The sequence below is a fragment of the Brugia malayi genome, assembly GCF_000002995.4.
Source record: "Brugia malayi strain FR3 genome assembly, contig: Bm_019, whole genome shotgun sequence".
NCBI lineage: Eukaryota > Metazoa > Nematoda > Chromadorea > Rhabditida > Onchocercidae > Brugia > Brugia malayi.
The window spans coordinates 36250-63764 of record NW_025062296.1 but is presented as its reverse complement, the minus strand read 5'-3'; the positions used below and the strand labels follow the sequence as shown (position 1 = coordinate 63764).

General features: G+C 30.6%; 6 protein-coding genes across 7 annotated transcripts; 4 read left to right on the top strand and 2 right to left on the bottom strand.

The window, feature by feature from the left end:
* Window positions 1–251: 251 nt before the first annotated feature.
* Window positions 252–4540, top strand: Bm8780 (Uncharacterized protein; the record flags this gene model as incomplete). Its single annotated transcript, XM_043082893.1, has 10 exons — window positions 252–272; window positions 591–756; window positions 974–1086; window positions 1321–1416; window positions 1762–1932; window positions 2047–2166; window positions 2690–2863; window positions 3108–3265; window positions 3672–3877; window positions 4437–4540. The coding sequence occupies 10 exons, from the start codon at window positions 252–254 to the stop codon at window positions 4538–4540; spliced, it is 1329 nt and encodes a 442-aa protein (XP_042938827.1).
* A 2286-nt stretch (window positions 4541–6826) lies between these two features.
* Window positions 6827–8238, top strand: Bm1164 (Uncharacterized protein; the record flags this gene model as incomplete). 2 transcript variants are annotated; one of them, XM_043082891.1, is made up of 4 exons in its annotated part: window positions 6827–6851; window positions 7209–7257; window positions 7730–7805; window positions 8068–8238. In XM_043082891.1, 4 exons carry the CDS (start codon window positions 6827–6829, stop codon window positions 8236–8238), a joined length of 321 nt encoding a protein of 106 aa, XP_042938825.1. The 2 variants fall into 2 exon arrangements, with proteins under 2 accessions (XP_042938825.1, XP_042938826.1); XM_043082892.1 differs by lacking the exons at window positions 6827–6851; window positions 7209–7257 and adding an exon at window positions 7595–7599.
* Window positions 8239–9880: 1642 nt separating this feature from the next.
* Window positions 9881–10691, bottom strand: Bm17143 (Uncharacterized protein; the record flags this gene model as incomplete). Its single annotated transcript, XM_043082890.1, has 3 exons — window positions 9881–10121; window positions 10434–10573; window positions 10683–10691. 3 exons carry the CDS (start codon window positions 10689–10691, stop codon window positions 9881–9883), a joined length of 390 nt encoding a protein of 129 aa, XP_042938824.1.
* A 1850-nt stretch (window positions 10692–12541) lies between these two features.
* On the bottom strand, window positions 12542–13026 carry Bm1163 (Uncharacterized protein; the record flags this gene model as incomplete). Its single annotated transcript, XM_043082889.1, has 2 exons — window positions 12542–12750; window positions 12981–13026. The coding sequence occupies 2 exons, from the start codon at window positions 13024–13026 to the stop codon at window positions 12542–12544; spliced, it is 255 nt and encodes an 84-aa protein (XP_042938823.1).
* Window positions 13027–14428: 1402 nt separating this feature from the next.
* On the top strand, window positions 14429–14794 carry Bm8779 (Uncharacterized protein; the record flags this gene model as incomplete). Its single annotated transcript, XM_001892803.2, has 1 exon — window positions 14429–14794. One exon carries the CDS (start codon window positions 14429–14431, stop codon window positions 14792–14794), a length of 366 nt encoding a protein of 121 aa, XP_001892838.2.
* Window positions 14795–16325: 1531 nt separating this feature from the next.
* Window positions 16326–18489, top strand: Bm17142 (Uncharacterized protein; the record flags this gene model as incomplete). Its single annotated transcript, XM_043082888.1, has 3 exons — window positions 16326–16344; window positions 17702–17797; window positions 18359–18489. 3 exons carry the CDS (start codon window positions 16326–16328, stop codon window positions 18487–18489), a joined length of 246 nt encoding a protein of 81 aa, XP_042938822.1.
* Between the last annotated feature and the right edge of the window lie 9026 nt (window positions 18490–27515).

Here is a 27515-nt window from a genome sequence, read left to right as displayed (position 1 = left end):
TGTTGATATTACAGATGTAATTATTCTTAAATACTTCAAGTAAACACGAGTGTTACAGTACTTTAATACTTCAGTACTTAAATATTCTAATATTCAATGTAAGCATCGTAATTCAACCTTTTTTTCAAATTAAAAACATTAACGAATTAAAGCAAATGGAAAACGCTATTTTATTCATGTTTATGATACAAATTTCTCTAATTAATTAATTATACGAAATTTTCTGAAAAAAATTATTTTACAGAAACGATATGTCAGTGTTGGATACAAAGGTTTTTTTTATTCTTCGAAACTTTCATAATGTTTGTGAAAAAATTAATTTCAAACACAATTTTTTAGTATCTTCATTACTAAGAAACTATTACAAAGTTAGAAACTCAGTAATTGGGATATTATAAATAAATAAATAAACATATATATAAGAGATTCCGATAGTTTGGATATTTAATACCAATTATACAAAATTGATAACTTCTATTTGAAGGGAATTTTATTCAAGTTTAAAAAAGATTTTTTTCCTAAATAATAATTTTTTCTTTAATTTATCCTAATCACTGATAATTATTTATTTTAATCATTTTTTAATGTAGGTAAAATGTGTGCATATGTGGCCAACACCAGTAGATATGGCATTATTAAAGGGCAAGCCACGTTCCGAATGGGTACAACCGGAGCCTATGTCAGTTCAAGAAATAGATTTCTATCTGGGACGTGTTCCGGAATGGTATATCGAATTGAAACTTCTAAAAAAACCCGGTATTCACTTTTAAATAATTTCTCAGTTAAATTGCTTCCATTTATTTTATTTGTTTATTCAACTATTTATTTTTAAAATAGATAGATTTAATTTTTTTTAATTATCAAATTGCGCAAATTTTTTTAATTAGTAAAAATGAGTTTAACTCATTGATTACTCAAATTATTATGCAAATGTAATTAGTGGAATTAAAATTAGATTTAAAAATACCTTTAGGGGATTATCTCTTAGCTCGTGGTCATGATAACAAATTACGTTTATCAGTAAAATCAAATGAGCCAGGCAATCCGGCAATACATTTTCCCATTGAATTTCGTCAAACGAAACAGGTTTCTTTAGTTAAACAAATTAGAAATATGAAGCGAAATTTGGATTTTAGTTAAAATTTTAAATTTGCATTGCATTACACAAAATTGATGAGATATTTAGTGAAAGAATTTAGTGAAAGAAATATAGCTTGATTTTGTTTTGGTAAATACCAACTTCCTATTATTTCATTTTCAGAGAAATTTTTTTAATATTTCATTTTTTAAAGTAAATTTTTTTTTGTTTTTTTTTTACAGATACGAGGCGATAGAAATTATTATTATCGAATTGAGAAAACTGTTTTACAGAATCGATCAGTTTGGCGATTAATTCATTCGTATCAAAAGAGTAATGTGAGCTATATTTTATAATTGACCTATATAGACTCATTATTTTAACACCTCATTTCAACATTTCCTTTTTGTTCTACAAAGTGTAGAATTTTTAAAATTAAAATTTCTGAAGTCTTCAAATTTAAATTTTGAAAAATATAAATCATATCAAAGGCTAGATTACGATTATAATCAATTTAGATTATACTTGGTTATAACCAAATAAAATATTTAATTTTATTGGAATTTTTAATATAATTCAATAAATTAAGAATTTATTTTTGTATTTCATATTTCATAGCCTGTAATTATGTCATTAATTACTTAAGTTTTAAATAGATTAATTTAATCATGCTTATTCATTAGGTAAACAGTTTAAAGATAAACACAAAACGCGATGTACGTTTAATAGAACCAATACTACCATGTCAGGGATGTCGTTACCTGACAACTGAATATTCATTTTTAAATATGCAAATTAAAAATAAATCAGAAATCAACATTGGTGATTTAATTTGCAAAGGTGAACGATCAACAGTAAGCTTGTTTTAATACTTTTAAACATTTATTACTTTATTCATTAAAGTCAACACTTATTACATGTATGTATGTATGTAATTATTAATTGAATTCAAATTGTTTCAATTTTAGATTTATAAAGCAACTCGTTACTTCACCAAAAACGATATGATTAAAACAGTGACGGAACAACCAATAATTTTAAAAGAAATGGATGACTGTACTGCAGCAATACTTGATGATTTATTCCGGGTAACATTTTTAATTTATTCAATCTAAATTTCTTAAAATCCAAATTTCTTTCTTATGAAATGATTCATTGATAGTGTAAATTAATGAATAGGAATTACATTAAATAAATATTATTTGAAATTACATGGCAAGACTAATTTTAATTGCAAAATGAATATTCATTGTATTTAATATATATTATAATCAAATAAGAAATTAATTTTTTTTTTCATTTTTGAATGTGAAAATGAAATCCTTGCACAAATTTTCAAAACAATTATAATTATATTATATAAAATCTAAATTGTATCAATAACAATTATTTATGGAAAAATGAAATGAAATATACGACACATTAAGTTGTCCCTCGCACTATTAATGCTTAAAATTATCTTGTTTCCTACATTATTAATAAAATTCAGCAAATTATAAAAATTAATTTTACAAATTTTTTTAAACACTAAAATATCCTACTTCCTGCAATATTAATGAAACTCAACAAATTTTAAAAATTATTTTAACAAATTCCAATTTTTATATTTAGGAATTACATATTGTATGTACAATTCGACATCAAATTGGACCTAAAACAGCAATATGCATTGAAGCACTTATGGTTTTTGGCCGACCCTATTATATTGCTTATGGATTATGTAAAAAAGGCTCATTAGTGCAATATCTTGAAATGAATACCATCGATATGAATAATAGAATAAAAGTATTCTTTCTTAGTTTTCATTTGTCTGAAATAATTATTATAAAAACAATTCTTAAAAATTGAAAAGAAATTTTTCTTTTTGGAATTTTTCATAGTATATATTATTATTAAAATATTTATGCAATTAACCAATTAGGGTTTCAGTTAAAGAAATTTAAAAAATTTTGTTTGAAGTTCTTAAAAATCTATTTCAATATTTTTTCCGTATTTTTTTGTAATTTTTCTTTTTTTTTGCATAAAACAGATCTTACGACATATAGCACAGACATTAGATCATTGTCAAAAGATGCCTGTCATTCATGGAAATTTGAGAGCTAAAAATATATTTGTTGATATAAATGATGATAAAACAGCTGAACCGATTTATTACGTTGGTGGCTTTCATCATGCAGTTATGGCCAAGTAAATTCTTTCATTTACTTTTCCTTCCGTGTTCTTCCTGGCCAAGTAAAATTCTTTTATCTGTTTTTTTCCGTTCTTCTTGGCCGAATAAATCCTTTCATTTGTTTTTTTCTTGCTTTTTCTGAAAAGTAGAATTCTTTCATTTTATTTTTTCTTTGTTTTTTTTTTTATTACAAAAATGAAACAAACTTGTAAAAATCTTTTTGGCAAGAAATAATAAGAAAAAAATTAAGAAATTGCTACCTGAAATGTACAATATAACTGCATCAACAAAAATGATTGCTTTTATAAAAATAGTTTACTGTTATATTTTAAATAATGTTTTTTTAAACATGTAATATATATTGAGCTTATTTTTAATTAAAAAATTGACTTAATCTAATAAAAACAAATTGAAACAATTTAGAACAAAAGAAGTAGATCCAAATAAATTACCAAATAAACGTTGGCTTGCACCAGAAGTTTTGACAACAAAATTATTAACGCTAGAATCTGATGTATTTGCATTTGCATTTTTAATGTATGAAGTTCTAACAATGAAAATACCACACGAAACAATTGAGGATAAAAAAATTCTTGAATATATTGCTAAAAATCCTTATGTTCGTCCAAGTTAGTTTATTTTTTTTATTTTAAATTTAAAAATTTTATTGCAATACTTTTATCTATCTTATTTCGCGAAAAAAAAATAAATAAATGAAAAGGAAAAGAAATGAGAAAAAAGAAAAGAAACTGAATTATTGCAGAAATTATTAATAGAAAAAAAAACCAAAATCTCAGAAACACAAACAAATCCTAAAATAAAAATACTTATAAAAGATAAAAAACAAAGTCAAACTAAAAGAATCAAAAAACAATCAATTAAGAATAAAATAAAAAATATATAGAAAAATAAAACAAATATAGAAAAAAAGTACAAACTGAAGATTATCTTCTAATTATGAAAGGGGAAATTTTAAAAATTGAACTAAAACTAAAAAAAGACAGCAAATTAAATATGCAAAATAAAAGCAAATAACCATGATATATGATTACTACTATTATTTACTTTATTATTACTATCATTTGTTATTGTTATCATTATTTATTATTATCATTACTATTTAATATTGTTATCATTTATTATTGTTATTATTATTTAATTTTTCTTCTAAACATTTGTTTTTTTTAGTTGTACCATCAACAGTTCCACAATGGTTGAGAAAATTGATAAACGAATGTTGGACAACAAACCCAGAAAAAGACCTAAAATGTCGTATGTATGGCAAGAATTGAAGGACAACAATTAATATGAAAATGACTGTCGAAACGAAAAAATATTCATTAATAATTTATAATGATAATAAAGAACTGACTTTAGGTGGAAGAAATTATTAGGAATTATATAATATTTCATTCTCATAAACATTCTCTTAATTAATTCCATACTTTCCGAATAACTGCTATTAAAATATAAAAAAAAAAAAAACGTATTATCTATGATCGATTGCATTTCTTTCTGACAATCCTGCTCCATTAAAATGATAAATGAATAAAGAGAATGGGAAAGAGATATAATTTGTTTCTTCCCTTTTTTAATTTCAAACGATTCAATCACATGTAAATTTCGAAATTTCCGTTTCGAATTGCAAGTAAAGGAATATTCATTTCACTTTCGTCTTGAATTATGAGTGAAATCATTTAACATATGCTAAGAAAACAGGAAGGAGCATAATCAGTTTCGAATTTCGGATAAAGAAATACAATCCATTCCATTTCCGTCTTGAATTCCAAGGACATAATTCATTTCATTTCTGTTTTGAAGAGACATAATCCGTACCTCTTCCATCGAACAAGTAAAATCATTCGATCCACTTGCAAGGAACGCGGAATGAGACAAGACATGAGAATGTAATGTCAAATGAAACATTCCAAATGTGTCATTTACGTGTGGAACATGAATTGCGTAAAGTGGCATTTGCATTCGAAATCGATGATTTTTTTTTATGACTAACGTGTAAATTTGTAAATGTGAATTAATTTTTTCTGATAAATGGATTAGTGATTATTCAGTAGTGTGGCACTGATTTTGTTTTTGTTTTATTTTTTTTCTTTTTTTGGATATAATCTTTTTAAACATATTTTACACGGATGCATTATTTTGCAAGTTATTGTGTAAAGTTATTTATACACTTTGTGCATATATAAACAGATGCTTTTTACGAATATTTTTTTAGTCAATAATGGATGTATTGCGTCACATCTACATAATACGTAATATCACATACGGTAAGCATATTGTGTACTATGCGTGAAAAATATTTTTATACCTTATTTGCTTCATTCATCTTGTTTTTTTCAGATAAATTCGGAAAAAGATGCCGTGAATAGTTTATGTTCCACACAAGAAATTGATAATGCGCTAAATGCAACGCAGCATTTGCTCTTATTAAAAGTTTTCAATATTTAAATTTATTTGTATGATTTTTATGAAAATGATAATAATTGAGTATCACAATGACTACATTTCTTTTTTAGGAAAAAATTTGTAATTTGAATAAAATATTGTATTGGAGAATTAGTTAGCAGTTTAAACAATTAGAAGATTATTTCACTTCATAAGATTAATAAAGCTGTTTGTTTTTTTTTAAACGTCTTGATTATGTTCAAAATCTTTTCATTAAGTTATTGAAGGAAAAAAGAATTCACTTATTGGGAATTTCAAAGATAATAAAACTAAAAAAACTAAAACTTGTCAAGTTTCATTTGCCACAGTTTAATAGGTTTTATTTACAACTGCGCAAGCATTGTTCAAAGATTTCTAGGCAAAATGCGTACATGCAGAAAATAGTAGCGATTTTATGAGGTATACAAATTTATTTTTAATTTATTCTAGAATCAATGTGGGATAGTTGGCTTAATTGATTCTGGTGTTTTTGGTTCTTTTTTTTTAAAGTTTGCATTTATTCAATACGGTTTCAGATATGCAGTGATGATATAGCGGCTTTTTAAAAAGTATCAATGAAACCCGGAAAAACGACGTCCTACAGCAACTTTTAAATGAGCAACGAACCTATCTTTTATTGCTAAAACTTGCTAAGATGGATCGAATGTTTAGTGATTTAAAGTTCGGACAAAAATTTTTTTGTAACATATATACTATAAATTTTAAATCTTGCTAAGATTCATTTAGGCATGCATGAATAGAATATTTGAAATGACCAATTTTCTGTGTTGTTAGTCTTTTTGTTAAATTCGGTTTATTTAATTTTTTGTGCAAATTATTCTATAATCTATTTGGATGCTTTTTTCATGCTTTTAAAGTCCCTTTTAGAATATAAAGAGACAATCTATTCTTTTGATTTATTAATAACTGATGTGAAATTCAGGAGCCTGCTCGTAATTTTTTGAAAGGTTATTCTTCGAAGATAAAAGGGGCAATTATCTAAGTTATTTGTAATTTTTACGACATTAATTATTAACAGCAAATTTTCTTGAAGTACTTTTGGAATGGTGTAAAGAAAATGCTTATAATGAACTGAGACAAATACCGAATTGTTGAACGAATATGCATATCTCAAAATGAACTGTCGAAAAGAACACTCCGGTAAGTTTTTGTTCATTTATTGTAATTTTTTTATGCAATGAATTGTTAGCTTCTACTGTAAGTGGTATGGTAGATTGTTTATCCAGTATTAATTTAGACATTTACATAAGTAAAAATCAAAAACTCAAAGTAATACCTTGCTAGATTATTATTTGGATGAAACAAAGTGCATTAAGATCAGCAAGATTTTACAACATTTGGATATAGCTTTTAATTCTTCATTTTAATCTAATTTCACTCTAATGTATTGTATGATTTTAATTATAGATATTCTAAATACAAAAAATGATTATATACTCATACACATACATCCATTTAGTATCCCTTATCGTTTTAATTAAAAATCGCCAATTACAGAGCGGAAACACTACATGCTCGAATTCATGGTGAAAACTTTTGTGACTTGGTAATTATTTTATTTATTTTTGTACTTTAGAAGCGTTATTTGTTTTGTGATGCACAGTGTAATTAGGCGTTTGTTCTTATTTCGCTTTTGAACTATGGTTTACTTTTCAGAATTATTTCCTGAGATAGTAGTCATTGTTGCTTTATGGAAGTGGCAATGAATAACAGAAGTGTTATCCGTTATCTTGATTTTATAAGATTTATTTATTTTTAAGTAAAAGTGAATTCAAAAAGCAATTGTCAATTAATTATTATAATCAAAATAAACAATAAAGATAAAGAATTAGAAAACAGAATATTCAGTGTGATTTATACACTGGTGCGATGTGGTCGAAGTGATGAAGTAATGAAGTGTTTAAATTTCTGGTTCAAATTTTTTCCACAAATTGATTTATGATTCAGTGTTCTTTCCTCATTGCTTTTAATATTGTAGGTATTATTATTATTAGAAAAAACTGATCTTTATTTTTTAGTTTCTCTGATACAACTGAGGAAAATGTCATGCAATGCTGCCTTAACACAATTATAGACGGGACTTCTCATTATCTGGTTCGATCTTCTGCTTAAGCGCTTACTGCTTAAGTGAACTATTGACAAAATCGTTTCTGAGATGTTTTTCAACATTTTTTAAAATATTAAATTAAAAAAAATTAATTTGTTTAGGAGCAGCTTTTTGAAAATGAAACTTTTTTCTTTGTAACTACTGCGAACCTTTTCTGTTTTTCCCTGAATCTTTATAGCATGATTTTCGATATTTTTCGTATTTATTTAATATTTTATTGTTTTTCATCATTTACTGCTGGTAATTTAGGGAACGTCAGTGTCACAGGTAGGAACCTGTCTGTGGTCAGTGGTAGTTGGATGTCTCGAACCAGCTGTCTCTTTGTCATTTCGTACCGAAGATCGTTTTTGGTGTTATCTTAATGCAACTGTTAAATCAAGTTTAGATGCCGCAATCACCAATGTTCATAATGGAGATTAATATTGTTTAAATTTAAGGTGGCCATCCTTTTTATTATTGGAACCAATAAGCTTTAATAAGCTTTAATTTAAAATTCAATTTCGAAGTGACATAATCGAAAATTAAATTTAAATTATTTGTACAAATTTCTACTTTAACTTCGAAATGTTAAACTCTTCTCATTTTTAGACTGAACGATTTACATATTACACTATCAACTCATAGTGAATGATGATTCTTTATCATTGATTGCATCTATGGATATGTGACTGGAACAGTATGAGGATGATTTAGAAAAATTTCTACACAGTTTTATGACTCATCTTGTTTTACTTCTTCGATTCACTGGTCAATCATATATATATATATATATATACATATATATATATGTATATATATGAGAGTGGTTAGGATCTTTTGGGATATGTCTTTTAATAAAATATCCTTTACTGTGATAAGAGATGTTTCACAACTTTTTAAACTTATTCAGGAAACTTGAATACACTAAAAACTGGTCAGAAATATGCATGACCTATAAAAGGCTTTGCCACAAAATCTGTAAAAAAAAAAAAAAAAAAAAAAAAAAAAAAACAGGGAAAAGTGAATAATTGAGCATTTCGTTAAATCAGAACTGTTTGACTGATCCTATAAATCTTTTGATTTTCTTTTGAAGCGTTGAAATCTTTTGAGGAGGTATTTTTGCAATACTCATTCTATCTTTTGCTTTATCTTTTTTCTCTTTTTGTCAATTCTTTTCAAAAATAATCTTTTGCAAACTTGATCAAATTTTATAAATTCTGAATACATTTCATTATTAATTAGATGTATTTGAATTAATTTTAGCTATGATAACTGCAAGATAAGTGCATATACTAAGAAACACTAAAAATTATTTATATCTCGAACTTAAGAAGAAAACGCTAATTCAGTCATGCGTAGCTACGTTCATTTATTGATTTTATTGAAGTTGAATGCGATTGTGTCACATTATGCTAACAAATCACCGTTAGAAATGGCTGAAGTGATGGTTGTTAAATTCATGTGTCGTAAGCTATTATTAGCATTCTTTATTCACATTTATCATAACTATTATTAACTAACATATAAGTGTTATTAACTAACATTCTAACAGTGCTGTTTATTTCAATTCGATATAAAGTTATATAAAAAATTATGTATATTCATATACCAATAAATTAACTTATTGTATATTATTAATATTTCGGTCATTATCATTGTTCATTAAGAATAGGTTTTTTTTTTTCTTTTCAGAATTAGAAAATGTACGAAAAGATGTCATTGGTACTACTAACACTGCAAAAATCGATGGTGTTCTTTATGCAAAAAAGTTATTTTCTCGAAGACGATTCATAAATAATGCTTCATTTGTCTCTAATCGTAGAAAGATTTATTTATATCCCCCCTCCCAAAAAGAAAAAAAAAAAAAAAAAAAACTATGAAATAAAACCATATAGAGGGATAAATGTAACAAAACTTACAAAAATTCGCGATTATTTCATGCCCAACATAGCATCATAATATATTCTTCGATATACACGTTGCTTGAGCACCGCTATCAAATAAAATTGCAATTTTATTTGATACCTCTGGCATATCTAAATTAATTGCTTCAACTTCTTTGCTAAAAAGCAAAACTTCTCTGTCATTCCCTTTCGAATACCTTATCATTGAATTGATTACCTGCCGTCTTTCGATCTTCTTCGATTGGTTCTACTGATTGTGCTTGATCATTGTACTTAGAACAGCATAATGTAGTATTATGGTGACCTTTGCAATAAAAACATACACGTTTTCTTGCCTTGCAATTGATTGTCGTATATCCTGGTTGAAGACAGTTTAGACAGACAGTTAGTTGTTTTCGTTCAGTCGTTGCATTCTTCGTTCTAGATTAGGATAGGTTTGACATTCATTATCCCAGTGGTTCCTATTGCAAAATGCACATGGTCTTTGAGTTTTGCTAATCTTCGTATTAGCCTTTTTATGTGTTTGCGGTGTTATTAGTGTTAGAGCTGAAGTTTCTTTTGTTAAATATCGCTGATTAGTTCGTGGACCAATTTTGCTTTTAGTTTCCCTTTGCTCTTTCATGATGCCAAAGGATTGGCTTCTTATAACTTCTTCGTTTCTTTGGATCAGTTTTGCTAAGAATTTCTTAGGTTAGCTACTGACCATATTTCTTGTTCCTTTTGTTGATATACTTTTCCAAAATCCAGGTAGGGAGTTTATTTTCAATGATGATTTCAATACTGGATTGTTCGAGATTTTCACCCATTGCTTCAAGTTGTCGAAGTATTCTTTCAGTAGCTTTAACTGTTACCTTCCATTCTCGATCATTCTTCTGGAATATAACTCATTGTGGAGCGATTTTTTAATAATATGTGATTACTCAAATTTTTCAATAAGGACTTTTCGTATCACATCCTAATTTTCTGGGGTTGTATCATAACCTCTAACATCCAATAAGGCATTTTTTTTTAATTTTTTTAATTTTTTTTAATTTTAAATTTTTTAATTTAATTTTTTTTTTTAATTTAATTTTTGGATATCTGGTATTTTTTATAAATGGACTGCAGCTTCAAAGCTGCTCCAAAATCCTCTCCACATCTTAGGATTACCGCTGAAGATAAACAGTGGTAGTTGAGGTAAGTTAACAGTTGGGTAAAGAGTTATTTGAGTTGGTTGCTCCTTTATTTCGCCTTCTTTAAGACGCTGGATTACTAACTCTGAGTCATTCATACATATACTTAAGGTTATGATGACTTCTTTGCCCTCACTTATTAAGTTTAAAATACCTCTTTTATCTTCTACCATTTATCTTCTACCAAATACCTCTTTTATCTTCTACCTTCCTCTTCCTTTCTTTTTGTTGCTGGAAACTGTTGTATGCATTGGACCCAGTTACCATTAATTGTCTCAAGTGTGCCAATATGCAGTTTGAGACGCATTATTATTCTTTCTTCAATAATTCTTTTTCGAGCCTCGTGCTGCTGACGGGTTTCTTCTCTGATCAATATTTGCTCCGAAGGTCAGACCCATTTCTTGGATTTCTTTGAGAAGAGCTTCCAATTTTTCTTTTGCCAGTCGTGCGCTTAGTATTACAGTTGTAGACATTTCCCGGTTCGTGGCAGCAAAAATTTGTCGTGGAAGGTTTTGATTGTTTAATTTAATAATATTGGGAGAGATTTATAATAAGACATTTTTGTACAAAGGATGATAGTAAGTAACTTGAACAATAGGTTTAAAAATGGATATCACAATGAATTGAATGATATTACGAAAAAATGTACAATGGGTTGTCTAGACATTATGATGAGTGCCTACTATGAGTTGCAATAGACATTACATGATAGATAGTCATAGTATATGAATTAATATAAGTCAAAAGTCAGTTAACCATTACGATGAATTGCAAAGGACATCAATGGATTGCTATATTAAGCATTTTTAACATTTATTTAGTGCTTCGCGATGTTAAAATTTGCGACAGTAATAATTTGATGTAAAAATTTTGCGACAGTAATAATCTGATGTAAAAATTTTGCTGCTTATTGCGATTTTCCAAGTGCTAGAAGGGTACAATCAAATTTTTAATGAAAGCAACTTATGCAGTATTAATGCTGTTGTTTTTCTGATAACTCTGATTCTTTTTGACATCATTTTTTGCACAACTTTGCTGATAGGAATGTTTATTCATAGCGCGGTTTTTGTGCTTTTATTCCTTATTCATGGGCATCAATATCGATTGAGCTCTTTTAACTTTTATCTAAAATATTTATGACGACGGAAGAGTTGCATTATTTGAGAGCAAAGCGACATCCAAAATATTTTTTTCGAGGAAGCCAGATTATTTATAGTCAGTTCTGTAGATACAACGAAGTGTTATCACTGCCGTATTTTCTCATTTTTCTTAATGTAGTCTGCTCAGAGAATTTCATTTTAGTATCCAAAAAAGTTTGAATAATTAGTTGGAAAAGTTTGGAAGATTCATTTTAAAATAATAAATTGCTGGACTTGAAAAGTAGTTGAGTAAGTCAAAGGTTATTGTTAATAAAAAAATGAAAACAGTGCTACCATTTTTAAAATAAAAAGGATAAGAAGGAAAGGCGCTTAATCTTCATTCAACAAGAAACTAGATGAAAAAATACGTTACGAAGTTAAGTTAAATTATTAAAAAGCACTTTATTCAATAACGCTGGTTGACAAGCATAAATAGAGCTAATATATGTTCGATTATATAGTGTGTTCGTGTCTCTGCAAATTTTTTTTCCAAATAAAGTGTATAATTTTGAAAGAGAAATTACAAATATCATTTGTTGTTACTATTATAAAAAAGGATTTCATAGCAAAGGAACATGTGTTTGGCTTTTCGACTTGGTTTTCTTTCATTTGCCTCATCGTTTGTCAAAAAACGTACACTTGGTTCCAGTTTGGTCCATTTTTTGTATCTCATTGGTTCCATTAAAGGAGCTTCGATTTGTCCAATGCTTTTCGATACAACCGATGTCCACAAAAATACTGTAAATGAATGAAGTCATATTTTCTAAAAAATAATTTGCTGTGAATATCATAATTACCACTAAGTGTGGATCTCATTAAGAGGATCAAATAATTTCAGAAGTCAGATGAAAAAACTTGGAAACATGTCCTTCATTTTTTTCAATGTTTTTGAAAAACTTTCTGCATTAGAACTTAGCAAAAATAGTGCACCAAAAACTACGTAAACTTGATCGAGAAAAAAGTCTTACCAAATATGAGAAACAGCGAAGATGCCACTTTCATGGCTAAAAGCATACAAAACCTGAAATTCTCATACATCACCGGTCTATTTGTTCTATTATGTAAAAAGCAATGAGTTTAATCGCTAGAAATATTTTGTACAGATGAGATTAGTTGCAAAAAACAACATTAACAAATAAGAATAAGATGTATAGTGCTTCATCCCATCTGAACTATTGCACATTTTGATCTGAACTGCTTCTGAGCTGAACTGCAGCATATTTTCATTGTCATCAAATATATTTTTAACAAATTATTATAAAATAGATCAATGATATGATACAGACTTTAATCCTCATCCAAGCAATATTCAATTTATTATCGTTTTAGTAATAGAACAGATAGAAAAAGTAGTGGAAACTTACTTTGAAAGCGTAATTTCCTCAAAAAGAAGTGAAAAAAAGTTCCGTTTTACTTGTACAATCGACACATAAGTTCCAACGTTACTTGATCTGTGAAATAAATATCAACAAACAATTTTAGTTACAACTGAAGTAATTTAGAATTTTCACAAACATTTCCACATCTAACAACAAAGACCTTCGATTCATTCACAATGAGAGATCCGTACTTCAACTATTTCGAATTTTGAAAACGCAAACAAAAACTGAAAGAATCTCTGTTTAGGGTTTCTATCATAAAACTTTCATTGCACTAAAAAAGTAAAACATAAAGAATAATGATGACTTAAACTAAGATCAAATCGATGCTCATGACGTAGGAATCAGCTTTTTGAATTGATAAAGATTATTACAACAAGACTACTGGTTTTACATCAAAGGACGTAGCAAAAAGCACTACTTTCAAATCAAATAGTGTTGATAAACTTTAAAATACAAACTGTTGCTGTTTGCTCCATCAATTACTAAACCTCAACTGGTAACTCTACAAAGAAAAAAGGAAAAATCCTAAAATAGAATTTTGAATTTTGTTACATTTATCTAGAATTACAGAATTACAATAAAAATGTTTCAGGCAAATCAGGAATAACAAGAAAGCATCTTTCCTGATCATGAATGTCGATACTAACATTGGAAATTAATATATATTATATATATTTAAGCTTCATTTTCCCGAAAAAAGATAACTTTCCATGATTTGCTAACGAATTTAAATAAAAAAATGGATGATTCGAAAGCCGGTGGACAGTATGATATACGACTAAAGCAATTGTTCCATTATTCATTCTTCTATTAAATATATTAGAAAACTTGATTGACTGACAACGACTGAAAGAAAACAACGCCTGTCTAAACTGTCTTCAACCAGGACATACAATCAATTGCAACACAAGAAAACATGTATGTTTTTATTGCAAAGGTCACCATAATACTGCATTATGCTGCACTAAGTTCGGAAGACGGCAAAGGAAATCAATTCAGTAATAAAACATTTGAAAGGAAATGACAGAGAAGTTATGCTTTTTAGCAAAGAAGTTGAAGCAATTAATTTAGATATGCCAGAGGTATCAAATAAAATTGCAATTTTATTTGATAGCGGTGCTCAAGCAACGCGTATATCGAAGAAACTAGCAAAAAGATTACATTTAGAAGATATTGATTATGAACAAGTGACATTCGCGGGGTTTGGCAATAGGAATCCTCAAACATCGCTTTCTGCTAAAGTGCGAATCGGAATAAAAACGATAAAAGCAGATATTATACCTATTATAGCTACAGTAGTCGACTATTTAACAAACAAAATAAGGGTAATATCTGTAAATCAAGACAATGCATCACATATTTCGACTCTGTTTCCATTAACAGAGGAAATTAGCAGTTAGAAACAGCCTGACCTAATTATCGGAGTTGATTATTTCTTTAGAGAAAGCCCAAACTATAAATTCTGGATTTTCTTTAATCAATACAATAGTCGGCCCTATGATTGCTGGAAGTAGATGCATAAACATGCACAATAATTGTCGTTTACATGTCTTGCAACTAGAGCAGTGTATTTAGAATTAGCAGACAGTTTATCTGCAGAAAATTTTTTAAAAGATTTGTTGCACGACGCGGATATCCAGAAATAATTCTAAGTGATAATGGCGGTCAATTTTAGTTAGTTTTTCAAACCCTAATGGAACAAGAAATACAAATGACCGAGTTCCTAGTTAAACATGGAATAAAATGAAGAAATATAATTCCGAAGGCGCTTGGAGCGGAGGAGTTTACGAACGGATGGATAATTGGCCTAAAGAAAGGAACATTAAGAAAGGTTATAGGTAAAAAATTGCTAAGAAACGAGGAGTTTATAACTCTAATAGCGGAAATTAAAAGCACCCTTAACCACTAACCTACGTAAACTATGACGATTCCATAATCCTAGTACCTATTGACTTTATTATACCAGACATATATCTAATAATACCTACTAATAATACTGATGATCAAGATGATTATACTCCTTATAAGTTAAATACTCAACAGAAACTTATCAAATATTGGGCAAGAACAATGGAAACTCAGGATACTTTCTGGAAAATATGGAAGGAGGAATACTTAAACAGTTTGAGAGAACGTACACAAGTAGAACATAAATCTCCGAAAGGCGTTGAGATCAGCGCCCCTATTAAAGAAGAAATTGTAATAGTAAACGAATCAAACGCTCCTCGTGGTACTGGAAATTAGCAAAAATAAGGAAACTCAATAAGGGACAGGATAATAAATAAGAAGTGCTCTAATAGAGTTACCACGAGTATGATTAATGAATCGACTTATTAATATGTTATATCCATTGGAAATTCAACAGAAAGAAGATGTGAAGGACAAATCAACAATATCGAAAATACAGTAAATGGAAATTAGCAGTTAGAAAAAAATTAGCAGTTAAGAAATTAACAGTTAGCAGTTAGAAATTAGCAGTTAGAAACAGCCTGACCTAATTATCGGAGTTGATTATTTCTTTAGAGAAAGCCCAAACTATAAATTCTGGATTTTCTTTAATTAATACAATAGTCGGTCCTATGATTGCTGGAAGTGGATACATAAACATGCACAATAATTGTCAGCGTGATAATCACCTCAACAAGATAGTAACACAGAGCACATGCTGTTCCGTTAAGAATCATACCAACATTACACCTATTAATATTGACATCCCAGATTGATTGATTCTGGAAGTTGGAATTTATAGGAATACAAGAACAACCTAATCTACAGAATAATAAACAAGTTTTAGAAAAGTTCAAAGAAAATATCACAAAAAACAATGGTAGATACCAAGTTGCTTAAGATCTTTAAGTAAACGACTTCAGAAGATGAACGTTTATTTCTCAAATATGACGAAACGATTCGTGATCAGTTACAATAGAAGGTATGCCCAGAGATGGACCAGGTTGGTATTATTCATTACCTACCTCATCATGAAGTTATAACTCCAAACAAGGCTACGACCAAAATTAGAATCGTGTATGATGCATCCTCATACCAAAAAGGAGAAAAAAGTCTGAATGATGTATTATATCAAGGATCCATAACTCTTCCCGATTTAATAGGAGTACTGCTTCGTTTCCGAATGATGGAAATCGTAATAACAGCAGACATTGAGAAAGCCTTTTTGCAGTTGGAGTTACTACCAACAGAAAGAAATTGTACACGATTCCTTTGGTTAAAGGATATAAGGAGACAAGTAACAGAAGATAATGTTGAACATTATCGATTTAAACGAGTCCAATTTGGAGTAATATCTTCACCATTTTTATTATCGGCTACACTTAACTATCATTTGGAGAATTATGACAATGAACTTGCTAACGAGATTAGGAAAAATTATAGTATTAATCAGGTGTATCGATGAAGTTCTACACAAATATCAAGAAATGAAAAATATCTTTAATGATGCCTCAATGAATGTTAGAGAATTCTTATCAAACAACAAAGAATTCAATTCTAAGATTCCCGAACAAGATCGAGCAGGGACAAATAAGTTAAAAGATTCTTGGTATCAATTGGAATCCAGATGAAGATATAATTCAAATAACTCTAAAACCTTGGAAGAATCAAGTACCAACAAAAAGAACAGTATTACAGTTCCTAGCTTCTCAATATGATCCCTTAGGATTCCTAACTCCATGTACAATGCCGATAAAATTATTTCTTCAAAATCTTTGGGAAGAGAAAGCTGGGACTGTCGCGAATTATAATTTCGCGAAAACATTTATCTAAAAAAAAATATAATTTTTAATAAAAATTAATCATTTTTAGTTTCATAGTATAATAAACTAAATCCTCATGATTTGTTACTCATGAGATTTTGAGTAAAATTTATTGTAGACACTTCCAATTCTTAATGCACATGATTTTATCTTAGACACGCCCAATCCTCACTCATATAAATTCAATTCTAATAAACAAAATGTTTATAGTTATCATTATTGTCGACTACTTTCTGTTAACCAATATCAATTCCTCCGATCTTCCTTATTATAAGTTTCTTCTCTCCTTTTACTGCTCTGTTTATTAATACTACGTTTGCGAAAAATAAAGGCTTATTAATCCTTCTACTGTATTGCAAACAATTCTAATATCAACTAACAAACCCTTCACGACAGGGACTAAGTTGGGATCATTTAATAAGTAAGGAGGATCAGAAGAACTGCGAATCTCTTATATGTGCATGGCCAATATACGTGAAAGATATACAACGTGTCGTAATAGACACATCACTACTACAGGAATTCATGTTTTTGCAGATGCTTCTTCAGCTGCATATGCAGCTGCGGTGTACTTCACTAAGGACAAGAAAGCTTCTTTAGTTTTCGCCAAGTCGAGAATTGCTTCCATCAAGGGTAAGACTGTTAAAAGATTAGAATTGTTAGACGTGCTAATAGGAGTACATGCTGTTCAATTTGTTATTAAACAAATGGAATTAGAGAATATTGATATCACCTTATGGTCAGATTCCAGTGCACATTACACTGGATAAAAAATTATTCTCGCCTACTACCAAAATTCGTCCAAAATCGAGTTGAAGACAAACAAAATTCTCATTTCCAAATGAATTTAATCCAGCTGATGTGGCCACCAGAGAACTTTCTCCACTTCGTCTTGCATATTTTGAATCATGGTGGAAAAGACCATATTGGTTAACAGAGGAATATATTTAGAGAAAGAATCAACATGACCAGTCTGGGAATATAATTTTAACGAAATTCACAGCGAAGACGAAAGTGAAGAAGAAGACCAAAAGATTGTAGCAAAAGATTGCAGCACTATTGATAAAACTTTCAAATTAATCGACGCAAATCGATTAAGCAAGTGGTCGAGTTTGGTAAGAACTACTGCATAGACTCTGAAATTTATTTATTTAATATTCAAAGGAAAAATTCCTTGGTTAAAAACGTTTTCAGCAAAAGGTCGACTCAATGATAACGATTATGAACTAGCTATAGATGGATTAATCAGACAAGCCCAATCAGAAGAAATAACGGAAGAAGAAATAATTAAATGGAATTTATACTATGAAGAAGGAGAAATCTAGAAGTCGTTTAGAAAACTCAGAATTAGACGAACAAGGTTTATATCCCATATATTTTCCTAGACATAATCGTATAACCGAAATCTTTATACAACGGCAACACGATGAACTGTTTCATGCTGGAATAGCTCATACTCTTTCAAGTTTGAGAAAAAGATTTTGGAAAAGGAAGAACAGGAGTTAAAAGAGTTTTAAATAAATGCATGGGATGCATGGATTTCTTTAGAGAAAGCCCAAACTATAAATTCAAGGTTTTCTTTAATCAATACAATAGTCGGCCCTATGATTGCTGGAAGTGGATACATAAACATGCACAATAATTGTCATTTACATGTCTTGCAACTAGAGCAGTGTATTTAGAATTAGCAGACAGTTTATCTGCAGGAAATTTTTTAAAAGATTTGTTGCACGACGCGGATATCCAGAAATAATTCTAACCACAATTGTCGTTACCAACATTTAGTGGAGACCCTAAAATATGGAGAGAATTCTGGAGTAGTTTCGAAGCCTCCGTACACTCTCAAAACATACCAGATATCCAAAAATTAAATTACTTGGTTTCTTGCTTAAGAGGAAACGCCCTACAGCTAGTAAGAGGTTACGATAGGGCACCTGAAAACTATAGAATTATAAGAGAATTATTAGTGGAGAAATTTGGTCGTGTTTCCACTATAAGAAAATTACTTTACAATGAACTCATATCTACAAAACGAAACGACCGAGACTGGAAAACAATAATCGAAGAAATGGAGAGAATTCTAAGGCAGTTAGAAGCAATTGGCGAAAACGTAGAGCAACCTACTATCGAAACGATAATAGAATCCAAATTACCAAACTGGATATTAAACCAGGTTTATCAACAAAAGGAAGAAGATGGCCAGTGGTCCGTAACAAAACTTCGACAGCTTCTCAGGAAGACAATTAATAGAAACGACCAGGTAATGGAATGGTAATACTTGGATAACGTCAGTCGTAAAAATTTAATTAAACGTCATCCTAACGCAAGCATTCCAGAAAATTCAGCATTGATTGCAATAAAACAATCAAAGCAAATCAGAGGAACGGCTTCAGCCGAAAAGAACCAGCTAAATCAAGAGAATCCAAATTGGTCGACAAATAAGAAACAATAAGAAAAGGAGACCCTGTATCTTCTGCAATAACAATCACTGGGATAGCAAGTGTCAAATATATTCTACAGTAGAGTAGCGAATTGATCGATTGAAGGAAATCAATGTTTGCTCTAATTGTTTTAAATCTGGACACAACAAACTCAACTGCACAAAAACAGCAAGTTGTTTTTATTGCAAAAAATCACACAATAGCGCCCTTTGTACCACTAAGACTCGTGATACTGGGAAGATTGTTGCCAAAAATGCAAACATATCTGTTAATTCAACTAAGAAAGTTGAAAAGAAACGAGTACTGCTTTTATGAAGAGAAATTAATGTCTTTAATCCTGATAAACCTGAACATCAAGTACAAGCTTTAGTACTGTTTGACGTCGGCGCAGATGCGACCTTTATCTCACAAAGGCTAGCTTATCGACTAAATTTCCTAGAAACTGATGAAGAAGAATATAAGATCTCCTCCTTTGGCAATAGGACTCCTCGAGTATGCCGCACAACTCAAACACAAATTGGAGTGAAAACGGAAAACTCCGATCAAGTGACTATCCAAGCCACTGTAATGGATTATTTAACAAACGATCTTCAAGTGATGGAAGTGGTAGACAAAGGTGAGCATTACCATCTTAAAAGTTACAAGAAACAACCTGACATAGTTATAGGAGATGACTATTTCTTCAACTTTATTCATATGGAAAACGCTCAGCGACTAAAATCAGGATTCACTTTACTGAACAGCAAAGTTGGACCTATCATAGCAGGAAGCGGTTATACAAATGAATTGTGCCATCACCAGATCTTTTCAACGAAAACATCTCAAGAAAACCGTGCCCCAGATATAGATCAATTTTGGAAGTTGGACTGTATTGGCATCCAAGATCGATCTGATACATAAGATAATGAACAGGCACTGGAACAATTTAAGAAGAGTATCACTAAACAAAATGGAAGATACGAAGTACGCTGGCCATGGAAACCATGCAAAGGCAAATTGAGCGATAATTATGGATTATGCGTCAGCCGTTTGCGAATGCTAATAGCACGACTTCAGTCCCATAAAGAGGAATTACAAGAATATGATAAAGCAATACAAAATCAACTACAATCTGGCATAATCGAAGAAGTACAATCACAAATGAATCAAGATGGAATTATTCATTACCTGCCACATCATGATGTTCGTAATCCAGGTAAAACTACCACTAAATTAAGGATTGTTTATGATGCTTCAGCGCACATAAAGGGAATGAAAAGTTGAAATGAAGTATTATATCGTGGATCAATTAACTTTCAGATCTTGGGAGTATTATTACGCTTTAGATTATTACGCTTTAGAATGATGAAAGGGGTAATCACAGCTGACATTGAAAAGGCATTCTTACAAATACAGTTACACCCTTCAGAGAGAAATTGTACTCGCTTCCTTTGGCTAAAGGAAGTAGAAGGAAGTGTATCCAACGAGAATATAAAATGTTACCGTTTTAGAAGAATCCCGTTTGGAGTAATATCATTCCTCTTTTTACTATTTGCTACCTTGAATTATCATTTGGAAAACCACGTTAGTGAATTAGCCGCAGAAATAAAGAAAAACCTTTAATGTGGACAACGTTATTGTGTCATCAAACGGAACGCAGGACGCATTAGAAAAATATGCGGAAATGAAATCCATCTTCAATGAAGCCTCAATGAATCTAAGAAAGTTCTTATCTAACGACGAAGAATTTTATGCAGAACTGCCGCAGCAAGATCGAGCAATAAGAAAAAATACGAAAATCCTCGGCATCTCATGGAATCCCTGTCAAGACGTCATTCAGATAAAATTAAATCCATGGAATGACCGAGAACTAACAAAAAGAACGATCTTACAGTTTGTTGCATCACAATATGATCCACTACGATTTTTAGTTCCAATAATGGTAAGATTTAAAATATTTTTGCAAAATTTATGGAAAAAGAATAATTCGTGGGATCAGATATTAGATGAGCAAGACCATAAGCAATGGAAATTTCTTATTGCTGAATGGGCAACGGTCGTAAAAGACTTACCGCGATTTGTAACAACTTCTACAGATTTAATTGGAATACATGTATTTACCGATTCTTCAAGCGTAGCATATTCAGCAGCAGTGTATTTAGTGAGTCAGGATATGCAAGAAACAAAGTCATCGCTCATTTTTGCAAAATCTCGCATTGCTCCTATTAAAGGTATGACAATACCGCGTCTAGAGCTAATGGCCATACTAATCGGAACGCGAGCAGCGCAATTTGTCATGACACAGCTGGATATCGTCAATACAAGGATAATTTTATGGTCGGATTCTAAATGTGCTTTATATTGGATAAAAAACCATTCCAACCTATTACCAAGATTTGTTCAAAACCGAGTCGAGGAAATACGTAAAACGAAATTTATCTTTCGTTATATTCCATCGGAAGATAACCCTGTAGACGTGGCAACTAGAGGTCTTAATCCAAAACAACTTAGAAGTTTTACACCATGGTGGCATGGACCGTCGTGGCTAGTAAAAGGAGAAATCAGTTGGCCACAATGGGAATACGAATTTGCCACAATGACGAACCAGAAGAAATCACTATATCAGAAGTCTCGCGAATATGCAAGGATCATAACTTTCAGTTTATTGATAGCAAACGTTTTAGCAAATGGCTAAGACTGTTACGAACAACAGCGTGGATCCTTAAATTCATTCGATTAACAACTAAAGGCAGATTATCATGGCTACAGTCTGTTTCAATCGAAAGAAATCGATTTACAGCTGAAGATTACAAAGTGTCAGAATGGCTGTTAATTAGACAAGCACAATCTGAAGGAATCAATGACGACGAAATAAACAAGTGGAATTTATTCCACACCGAAGATGATAAACTATGGAGATCTACTAGCCGACTCGTGAACTCGGAACTGCCTAAAACTAGCAAATATCCTATCTATCTCCCTCGACACAACCCAATAACAGAACTCCTTATACTACACCAACATGAAAATCTATGTCAGTCAGGTATCGCCCATACACTTTCAGAATTAAGGAGTAGATTTTGGATTCCCAAAGGCAGGACTGAAGTAAAGCGAATAATAAACAGATGTCGAATCTGTAAACGTTGGAACTCCAGATCGTTTAAATTACCACCAATTGCAAGTCTCCCGGAAACTCGTGTCAATCGTTCTAGAGCCTTCGCACGTATTGGCGTGGATTATTTTGGCCCTCTTTCAATCAAGGGCAATAGCGTGTCAACAAAAAGGTGGGTAATATTATTTACATGCTTTACAACAAGAGCCATGCATCTCGAATTAGCAGAAGACCAATCCGCAGAAACCTTTTTGCATGCTATCCGAAGATTTGTTGCGAGACGAGGGTGTCCTGAGCTAATTCTGAGTGACAATGCCACTCAATTCCAGGTTTTCAGATCTCTTATGACACAAGTCAAAGTCTCCAACTTCTTAGCAAAGGGAGGAATGACTTGGAAAAATATTATACCAATGGCTCCGTGGCAAGGAGGAATCTACGAGAGATTAATTGGGTTAACGAAAAATGCGCTAAGAAGAGCCATTGGCAGAAAATTCCTAGCGGAAAGGGAATTGGTAACATTAATTGCAGAAGTTGAAGGTATACTTAATACCCGACCACTAACTTACGCCAATTTTGATGATTGCGTCATTATACGTCCAATTGATTTTATTTTGCCTAACGCTTCGCTCCATCTACCTATAAATGAAGTTTATAGCAGGCAGGAAGAATTCATCCCTTATAGACTAGATACCAGAGAAAAACTCGTGAGACACTGGGAAAGTACCCTTAAAACTCTCAATGTTTTTTGGGAAATCTGGAGAACCGAATATTTAACTAGCCTCAGAGAACGCACGCAAAGGGAAATTACCTCATCCAAAGGAGCACAAAAAAGAACTCCAAGAAAGGGAGAGATTGTACTCTTAAATGAAGCGGGAATTCCAAGAGGAATGTGGAAATTATTACGGATCAAGGACATCAAAATCGATAAAGACGGTAAAGTTAGGAACGTTCAGGTGGAAACTCCCACTGGGAAACTTCTCGATCGTCCAATAAATGTCTTGTATCCTCTCGAAGTTAATGATGAAGAAATTCATCTTAAACCTAATAAGAAAGAAAATATGAAAATTCCGAAAACCGAACAGAACACTGAGGAGCTCCAGGAACCTATTGCGATGCGAACTAGGAGCAATACAAAACGACAATCTCGATTAAAGGAGAACCAAACAACTACCACCGCACCATCATCAGAAACCTGTAGAGATTTACACGATCAAGGACAGATCAATGGAAATAAACAAGCCCCACTTTCTTATGAACCCCACGCATTACCTACCTTTTCTGGTCGGGAGTGTCGTGAAAGACGAAATATTTAAATTATTATATCCAAAACTAACAAATTCCTCTTATCTAATTCCTTTTCCTCGCACAACAAAAACCCTTTGTTAGCAAACCCTTCGTTAGCAAAACCCTTTATTAGCAGTCTTTGTTTCATATCATTTAAATGTCCTCCTCTGCCGAATATCTGGTCAGTTCAGTTCTGTATATAAACTAATCCTGTTAACAATCTTCTTTGTTCATCCATGAGAAATCCTCCCATCTAATCTCCATTCGTTAAATCAGTCTTATATATAACCCAACCAATCCTTCTATAACCATCATTTGCTTTATGTTTTGGGTGGTATTGGGATGCGTCTAATACTTTATATTATTTCACCATTTTTATATTATTGCATTTTTTATAGTTTACGCGTTTGTTAAACGGTGTAGCATCCGTACAATATGTATAAAGCGCTATTATTGCTTCATGTTAAATAAAGGTTTAATTACCCAAGTTTGAGGTTTCACGACAACATGAGTTAATGAATGAATCAAAATATCTTCTAGTGATATTGTTATATCTGTAGAGAAATGGTATGAGTTAATGAATTAATCAAAATGTCTTCTAGTGACATTGTTATATCAGTGGAGAAGTGACATGAATTAATCAAAATGTCTTCTAGTGATTTTGTTATATCTGCACAGAAATGACATGAGTTAATGAATGAATCAAAATATCTTCTAGTGATATTGTTATACTGTAGAAAATGGCATGAATTAATCAAAATGACTTTTAGTGATATTGTTAAATCTGCACAGAAATGGTATGAGTTAATGAATTAAAAATGTCTTCTAGTGATCGGTAGAGAAATGGTATGAGTTAATGAATTAATCAAAATTTCTTCTAGTGATATTGTTATATCTGTAGAGAAATGGTATGAGTTATTGAATTAATCAAAATATCTTCTAGTGATATTGTTATATTTGCAGAGAAATGGGGTGAATTAATCAAAATCTCTTCTAGTGATATTGTTATATCTGTAGAGAAATGGTATGAATTAATAAAAATGACTTCTAGTGATATTGTAATAATTGCAGAGGAGTGGCATGAATTAATCAAAATGTCTTCTAGTGATATTGTTATATCAGTGGAGAAGTGACATGAATTAAATAAAAATGTCTTCTAGTGATATTGTTATATTTGCAGAGAAGTGGCATGAATTAATCAAAATGTCTTCTAGTGATATTGTTATATCTGCACAGAAATGACATGAGTTAATGAATGAATCAAAATATCTTCTAGTGATATTGTTATATCTGTAGAGAAATGGTATGAGTTAATGAATTAATCAAAATGTCTTCTAGTGATATTGTTATACTAGCAGAGAAGTGGCATGAATTAATAAAAATGTCTTCTAGTGATATTGTTATATTTGCAGAGAAGTGGCACGAATTAATAAAAATGACTTCTAGTGATTTTGTTATACCTGCACAGAAATGACATGAGTTAATGAAATAATCAAAATGACTTCTAGTGTTATTGTTATGTAGCAGAGAAATGGCATGAAGTAATCAAAATGTCTTCTAGTGATATTGTTATATCTGTAGAGAAATGGTATGAGTTAATGAATTAATCAAAATGTCTTCTAGTGACATTGTTATGTTTGCAGAGAAGTGGCATGATTTAATCAAAATGTCTTCTAGTGATATTGTTATATCTGTAGAGAAATGATATGAGTTAATGAAATAATCAAAATGACTTCTAGTGTTATTTTTATGTAGCAGAGAAGTGGCATGAATTAATCAAAATGTCTTCTAGTGATATTGTTATATCTGTTGAGAAATGGTAAGAGTTAATGAATAAATCAGAATATCGTCTAGTGATATTGTTATATCTGTAGTGAAATGGTATGAGTTAATGAATTAATCAAAATGTCTTCTAGTGATATTGTTATACTAGCAGAGAAGTGGCATGAATTAATCAAAATGTCTTCTAGTGATATTGTTATATCTGTAGAGAAATGGTATGAGTTAATGAATTAATCAAAATTTCTTCTAGTGATGTTGTTATATCTGTAGAGAAATGGCATGAGTTAATGAATTAATCAAAATGTCTTCTAGTGATATTGTTATACTAGCAGAGAAGTGGCATGAATTAATCAAAATGTCTTCTAGTGATATTGCTATATTTGCAGAGAAGTGGCATGAATTAATAAAAATGTCTTCTAGTGATATTGTTATATCTGTAGAGAAATGGTATGAGTTAATGAATAAATCAAAATGTCTTCTAGTGATGTTGTTATATTTGCAGAGAAGTGGCATGATTTAATCAAAATGTCTTCTAGTGATGTTGTTATATCTGTTGGGAAATGGTATGAGTTAATGAATTAAAAATGCCAGAAATTTGGTGGAAATCATTTCCATAAATGTAAAACAAAGATTGGTGACAAGATTAGATTTTGTTGTTGTGTGAGAAAAGAAGAAGTAATTTTTGGTGATTAACTCATTTGGCAATAGATTATGATTTGAAATATTAGAATTTGAATGTAACTTGGATGTGTCATTTTTACGACAACTATATTATAATATAGTAGTAATAATAAATACAGAAATTAAGCATAAATAAAGGAAAATAATGAAGTGTGATGCGTGTGGAGTGGAGTTTTGAGTTGTCGTTTTGGGTTCCGTTCGTGTAAAAGCTTATATAAAAAGAGGATGAGAGAGGAGTTGCAAGTCACATTATATATTATTAATGAATGAAGTGAAGTTACATTTTACATTATATATATTTGATGTGTTAGTATGCGGTTATGTATGCTAAGATGTAGGAGTGATTTATAATTAGACATTTTTGCGCATTTTTGTACAAAGGATGAAGTGTCTAGACATGATAGTGTGTTACTGTTACGATGAGTTACATGGTTATCATATCTAGACATTATAATAGGTTGCCATATACATTACATGATGGAGGCTCATAGTATAAGAATTGTATAAGAACAAAGGGATTAATTAAGCATTATTAACATTTATTTAGAGCTTCGCGATATTGAAATTCGCGACACTCCCGATTTAGGAAGTTAGGTGATTTGAGCAGTAGTTTTTTGTTTTATTGCACTTCTAGTCGATTTCTCCTCATTGTCGGTTTGCTTCGGTTCATTGTAATTTTCTCAGAAATAATTTGTCGCTCTTCTCGTCCTTCCATAGTTTCAATTTCTAGAGAATACGGCATATTAATAGAGTGATTTGTTTGAGTTCCTCGATGTAATTCTATTAATGCATTTCTTATTCGTTTATCCCGACATTGAGTTTCTTTATTTTTGCCAATTTCCATGTACCACAAAGAGCGTTCATTTCGTTCACTATTACCAATCCTCCTTCAGTAAGGTTTAATCTCTGCGCGTTTCGGAGATTTATGTTCTATTTGTGTTCTCTAAGCTGGTTAAATGATCCTCCTTCCATATAATCTGACCTTAGAAAGAAGAATTTGTATAGACATGATAATGAGTTATTTTAACAATAGATCACAATGGATTGAATGAATATCATAAAGGAATTCAAA